Source organism: Triticum dicoccoides, chromosome 7A, assembly GCF_002162155.2.
Source record: "Triticum dicoccoides isolate Atlit2015 ecotype Zavitan chromosome 7A, WEW_v2.0, whole genome shotgun sequence".
NCBI classification, from domain to species: domain Eukaryota; kingdom Viridiplantae; phylum Streptophyta; class Magnoliopsida; order Poales; family Poaceae; genus Triticum; species Triticum dicoccoides.
In genome coordinates, this window is record NC_041392.1 from 185,646,567 (window position 1) to 185,653,681 (window position 7,115).

Below are 7,115 nucleotides of genomic sequence, written 5' to 3' on the forward strand. Positions count from 1 at the left end.
ACGGGTAAAGCATTTCACTTCATATGGCCATCGGACAGCTATCTATACTGACTTGGTTCTGTACATAAGATGACTTGGTGAAAGTCGTGAAACAGATGGCTTAGCTGGTAATGAAAAAACAGACTGACACAACAAAGAAATATCGATACATTTAGGCACAATGCTCTGTCATAAACACAGCCGCCTCATTTATCGACAGAAAGGAGCTGAACATAGGTTAGCTTGATTAGACGTCAACTTACAAATCCCTCTTAATTCTATACCTGTCATGATTTCCATAGACGGATGAGAGGAGTTTTCTAAACCTACGGTCAACTGAACCAACGATATAACATAGAAATATGAGCAGCAAGCTACCAATGCACTGCAAACTTGTTGAATTCATATTTCTTTCAAATTGGAAGCATATGTTATTCGTGGTTTTTAATGAGGAAAGAGTAGGGGGCTGATCGCCAAATTATTTGCAATCTCGAATCTCAAAAACATGTGTACAGTGAGATTCTTTGGTCTAGCTGAGCCAAGGTTCAGAAAAACATTACTGGAGACAATATGGCTTTGTAAAAATGCACATAGTGGCCAGTCATCCCAAAGAATGGAGTAATAAACAACAGATAAAAATGAAGACAGTAACCAACCAGCTCAGTCCTTGAAGCTTCCATTTGGCAAGCCATTGTTCTTCTCCATATTAGAGTGTACAGTTTCAAAGAATCCTCATCAAGTATTCCAATCAAAGATGCTGAAAGAGATACCATGATAGTCATAGAACTAAAAATCGAAAACAATAAACCAAAACTATAATGCTCAAATATATATACGCAAGTAAGAACAAGAGATGCTACAGAAGATTTGGCAAAACAAAGAAACATTAGCAACTTTTAATTCTGAAAATGGAAAACGCACGCTTCAGGTACTCTTTCAGCCCTACAGCGCATGCAGACTTCAAGCATAACCATCATTCATTATGAATGGGTCAATTATAAAGCATGTTCACAACAGATGGCAAAACCCTGCTGATTACAAATCAAGAGGTGATATAGAGAAGGTTATGGTAGATGTGGAACAGCGAGTACATGAGAACTTACATGAACTAGTAAACAACACCAAGCATGCCATTCAAACACACAACATATATCACCTCTTGATTCGTAATGAACTACTCCCTTCGTTCCAAAATAAGAACTAAAACGACAACACTTATTTTGGAACGGAGGGAGTAGTAAACAACACCCACCATAGGGAAGAGAGAAGGGTGGGTTGAAGGAGCTAAGGTTTGGGCTGTCGGTGTCATCAATACGGAGTGGAGAGAGGGTGCAAGTGTCTAGCCAGATGGTCCCTAAAATCCTACGATTGTCTTGCCATTGATTGTCTATTTTCGATAGTCTCTTTTGGATGTATTTCTGACCCAACAGCGGCTCTCCGTCACCCAACGCCATTGTACTTCAAGTCCCCTTGTCCCAATTCTCTCCATCGGAACAAATGAGAAATGTAACAGGCAGAGAAAGGACAATAAGTAAAGGAAATACCTTTAGTTGATACTCAATAAAAACTTTAGCAACCAAAGACTGCAATGGGCTTGAACTGTCAAATAGAGTATATAGATGAAATCTGCAACTCACGAACCACTAGCGCATACCAAGTATGTTTATCGGAACCACCACCACCACCACCACCACCACCACCCCACCCCACCCCCCGCAAACCACCAACAAAAAACACACTAAAAATGATTTACGGTAGTGCAGCATCGATAATTAAGTAAACACAGAACTACAGGAGGGTTTATTACATGGCAACCTCCTTATGCTGGTGGGCCTTATGGCTTCATGGGCCTCCTGAGCATTTTTCACCTTATTCAAGTACTTCCTAATATCCTCTGGTGCATACTGCTCTCCATACCTAGAACAAATACTTGTTAGCAAGAATGGAAACCCCAGGTGACATACTGATAAACAGGAAGGTAATATGTTGAACTCCCAAGATACTGATCTCTCAAACTACTGCCTCCGTTCACTATAATAAGATGTTTTAACTTTTTTCTAAATCAGATGTATGTAGACATGTTTTAGTGTGTTTGCTCACTCATTTCAGTTTGTATGTGATCCATATTGAAATATCCAAAACATAGTGAACGGAGGGAATAGCTTCTAAAGAACAAGATTAGACAAGAAAAGAAATAAACTCATAAAATGATACCAGAAAGCTCTCCAGCCATTCCATCAAATATGCAAAACAGTTGGAAGGTTATAAATATTTAGTAATATAGTATCAAATATTATGTCTCACAATATCAATCCCATATATCCTGACAACAAGAAATGTTGAAATTGGTCACTCAAGCACAAATCAGATTATTGGGCACAACGTAATTGATCAACTAAACATGAAACAAGATAGATTAGCAACCCAGAACAAACTTAAGTAAACAAGCTTCACAAAATATTCCAATAGAGTATTACCTTTCTTTCACTAACGAACGAATATCTTCTGCGGCTCCATCAGAAATCTTCAATGGGAAGGACAGAATAAACAAATAAGGTAACAGTTTCGGGCCATTAAAACAAGTACAGCATAACAATCAACTATCATTGATAACTGACAAGAAATTCTCAAATCGAAGGATAGAAAGTAGTATCTTTCATGCACACATCACAACTAAGATTTTGTAGCCAAATCGAGTATTTGAGTTAATAATGTTCATATATAAACCATTATGTGTTTCATGTAATTGAAGTTGGCGTAAAAGTTAACTCACTTGGGCGGGAGTGGATGCACAATCTCACCACCTAAGTTCAAATCATCACTGCTTGAAAAACTCATGCATATATTTCTTCATTAAAATGCACATGAGTTCCTCCTACTTGTTCGTTTGTGATATTATTACTACTGTAGCTACCCAGGGTACTAGAAATATACATGAATGGAACTAAATAATGAGAAAAGCAAGTCAAGAAATAATAGAGCAGACAGTTTATTTGGAATAGCAGTAAGGACCTATAGAACTCCATTTTCCTGATCAGATGTTTGAGCTGATAACTAAGTTTTTTCATCTACTAAGCAAAAGCATCCGTATTTTGGCCGTAGCATCAAGCTGGCATTTCTACTTGAAAAACTTATCGGCTTCCTATCCAAGGATGAGTATTGTCACTGTGTCAGCATCAGATTCAAGCAAGAAACAAGATCACCCCACTCTATAATCTCCCTCCTTTATCCAAGTGTCACTCCCCTTAAAGACAGAGCCATGTGGAATCTTTATCTACAGTCACTTGTATATAGAGTGACCAATCTGATGGTTTTTTGTGTGAATGCGCCAATTTTAACCAACAACCACAGATCACAGAAAAGAGACCGAGAGATTGTTTTACCCTACCAACATGATACATTTATAAACAGAAAGACTACTTTGGCAATCAACTTGAGACATTTACAAACAAATACTCCCTCCTTCCATCTATATAGGGACTAATGCGTTTTTTAAGACCGCCTTTGACTATTGACAAGATTAATAGTACATGACATGCACAATGTGAAAATTATACCATTGAAAGCTCCTATCACATACGAATTTAACGGTGTGCTTTGTGTAAGTTGCATGTCATATATTATTGCTCTAATATTTGGTCAAAGTTAGCCTCGAAAAACGCATTAGGCCCTATATAGATGGAAGGAGGGAGTACTACTTTGGCAATCAACTAAAGTAGGATGGTACTTACATGAAACCCATCTGTTCTGAGGTACGTTATTAACCCTGTTGTTTGTTCTGACGAAAGACTGATCCCTTCATAAAGCTTCTGGGCTACCTGCATTCAGACAGTGAACCACATGAGTCAAAAGATCACTACATGTAAATGACAGTATTATAATAGTAAAGCTATGCATCTAAGTTCTTATTAAGTAGAAACAACCTTCATGGTACGCCCTGCACCAAAGTGTAGTTTGTTTGCTGCATCCTGCTGAAGGCTGGATGTTATATATGGCATTGGAGGATTCTTGCAGATTTTGCTTCTCTTAACACCTCTTACTTCGAATTGGCAAGAATAAATCCTCTTTTCTATTGCTCGTGCTTCTTCTTGAGAGCTTATAGAAAGCTGATCCAACTTTTTTGAATTGAGAAGCTTTATCCGGGATGTAAGACATAGGCCTTTTGAACAATCCGAACACTGGGTTTCGAATTCAGTATCAACAGTCCAATATTCCAGCGGGGTAAACCGTTCTATTTCAGTCTCCCGATCACATACAAGAGCCAAAGCTGCAGATTGGACTCGTCCAGCTGACTGACAACCAGGCAACTTCCTCCATAAAAGTGGTGATATGCCAAACCCAATCAAATAATCAAGGGAACGACGTGCAAGGTAAGCATTAACTAAGTCCATATCAATATATCTTGGAGACATTAAAGCGTTTTTAATAGCATCCTCCGTAATTTCATGGAAGACAACTCTTGCAACAGTAACATGGGAACCCAACACATCCTGCTGCTGTTCAAGCATTTCCTTTATGTGCCAAGCAATTGCTTCACCTTCACGGTCAGGGTCAGAAGCGAGAATCAAATTTTCTGCTCTGGAGATAAGAAATAAGCAATAATAACAGAAGACAATCAGCAACAGCTTCATAAAGCAGGGGAACTCAACATGGAAACTTGCACAAGACAAGTTTAGCAAATTTATGTAATATATACAGTTAGCCCTAGTTTTAAGTAAGAATTAACTCAGACACATGTATGACACTTACTATAAGCTGAAGGCAGATCTAGAGAAAAAAAGGTTTAACTAATTAGCTTATACTTAGATGTGGCAATGAAGAATATAGGCATAAATACTTGAACACAAAACTATCTGCAGGAACTGTTTAACAGTAAAAAATCTGCATATGAGACGAATCAACCATCACCAACGCCATATTGTTGTTATAGTTTCTATCCATGTGTCCTCGAAAGGCTCAAGTTTAGACAGAGCATAATAAATCTAGGAGATTTAAGACATGATACTGTTTATCACTCTGTGCACACTTCACGGACAATCTAATTTATGCTCAAAGGTGAATGGCTCATGCATCCCAAAAGATATTAGTACTCACAACATTACATTACATCCAAGAAAGGTTATGAACTACATGTTGTAAAACAGAAACCAAGACGACTATCATGTGTTCACTCAGTTAAGCCTTGCAGAAAGTGACAAGGATATGGACATATGGTATTGCATGGAATACAAGTTTTTAGAGACAAACATATGACCCATAGAACGTAGAAGTAATTAATTATGTTAATGTGTCATACTTTCCGAGCAACTAATGCATAGCAAACATATATGTCAAAAACGAAATTTGAACGAAGTTAGCGACAACCAGCCTATAGAACATACCCTTTCAATGCAACTTTAATGCTTTTAAGGTGCGTCCAGGCAGCAGTAGGCACCTCCCATACCATGCTGAAGTCGTCATCAGGGCGGACAGATTTTGACCTTCCAGCTAGATCTCTCACATGACCATAGCTAGGTAATACTTCATACATGTCCCCAAGGTATTTCTGAATAACTTTTGCTTTTGTAGCTGATTCAACAACAACTACTGATTTAGCTACTGGGGGGTAAAGAGGTACAAGTGGCCTCCTCTCGCTACCAGAACTATCAACAGTGGTCTTCATGCAATTCTTGGCTTCAGCGGCTGCAATAGCAGCTGACTCCTTTGCTTTCACAGGTTTCTTCGATCTGGTTACTGTTTTTTTCTCTTTGGAACTACCAACCCCTTTCTTTGGTTTAGATGCGTCAACCTTCTTTTCTTCTTGCATCACACTAGCTTTCTCAGTTGTCTTCGCAGCTGTTTTACTAGTTTTAGCAGAAGTGCTCTTCTTCTTGGTAGAAACTTTCTTTTCTTTCACATCTGCACTAACTTCTTTTTTGCTGCCTCTAGAATTCTTCTTCTTCGCAATGTCCTTTTTAGTATCTGTACCACTCTCGCTGCACTTGCTAGTGGATGTGGAAGCCTCATCAGCGATGGTGCTACACGCAGCTAGTGTGCTTTTACGTCTCTCAGATCTATGGACGTAACTATGGGCAGCACTCCCATCTTCCCTATTTATATTTGGATGGCTAAATGAGCTCTTATTTCTAATGAGAAGCCTTAACTTTTTACCATATGCAGTCGAGAAGAGCCGTGAATTAACACTACTGGTAGCCTTTAAAGCAACTCCACGGATAGCTGCTGTCCTGGAACTTACAGAACTGTGGTACCCCGAGAGCCCAGTAGTCAAAAAGGCACTGCTTCTGAGCTGTAGGGCGAGCTGAGAGCTGTTTCTTAGAGACATTTTCCTCGTTGCACTATTCCGTACTGTGACTCCACACATTTGACAATGACGGAAAGGCGAATAAGGCATGAAGGAGCATGAGTATCTCTGGGAAGTCCCAAAGTGAAGCTGCAAAGGTAACACATACACAATACTTAGAGAGCATGCATAAAAATCCGTGTTTGATCATGCTTATTGGACAGAATCATGCCCAAAAAAAACTGTCAAAGAAAAGCATGGTGCAAGGGGAAAAGCATTGTCGTTCTATCAGTGTCATATTAATCTTAGTCGTGTCAACAAAAACGAATGACGCTACAGAAGAAGCAGTGGTCTAACTAGAGCAGTATAAAACTAAAGCATTGTGTGTTTCGATACAGTGATCCAACACAGGGTGTGTAGGTAAAGCATGTCTTTTTCTCGCAACATGAATGCCGGCGTACTAACATGACATTACACGGTCAAATGAACTACGGACAATGAACAACCACCACTGGCATTGTGCCGCTAAGGAGCCAACAATGCAAATTGCTCCAATTATTTACTTTTTCTAGACGAAGGCATGCAGCAAAACTGGTCACACAGGCAAAACGTCGAACACCCATCGCTCACCCGCCAACGCCCCGTCAGACGGAGAAGCGTGCTGGTAGTAACGAGCAGGAGGGGAATGGAAATGGGTTAATTACCATGGCCGGCGCCGGCGGCAGCGGCTTGGTGGCGAGGGTGAGGGCGCGGTGCGCGTAGCCGTGCGGGAGGAGGCGGCGGAGCTGGAGCGCCATTGAGAGGGGCGGGGGCGGCGCTCAGGCGAGGGGGAGCATGGGCGGCTGGCTGGCTGAGG

At 40.2% G+C, this 7,115-nt stretch overlaps 1 protein-coding gene across 1 annotated transcript in view; it reads right to left on the reverse strand.

Moving 5' to 3' along the window:
• LOC119329901 (DNA topoisomerase 1-like) overlaps nt 1–7,109 on the reverse strand; it is a 23,489-nt gene extending 16,380 nt beyond the window's left edge. Inside the window, exons 1-7 of the mRNA XM_037603001.1 lie at nt 6,964–7,109; nt 5,361–6,409; nt 3,903–4,557; nt 3,711–3,797; nt 2,457–2,503; nt 1,787–1,896; nt 636–736 (exon numbers count right to left, since the gene is read on the reverse strand). Coding sequence (XP_037458898.1) covers nt 636–736; nt 1,787–1,896; nt 2,457–2,503; nt 3,711–3,797; nt 3,903–4,557; nt 5,361–6,409; nt 6,964–7,056 — 2,142 coding nt within the window. The 5' untranslated portion in view covers nt 7,057–7,109. The remainder of the gene's footprint in view (nt 1–635; nt 737–1,786; nt 1,897–2,456; nt 2,504–3,710; nt 3,798–3,902; nt 4,558–5,360; nt 6,410–6,963) is intronic.
• Nucleotides 7,110–7,115: the final 6 nt, after the last annotated feature.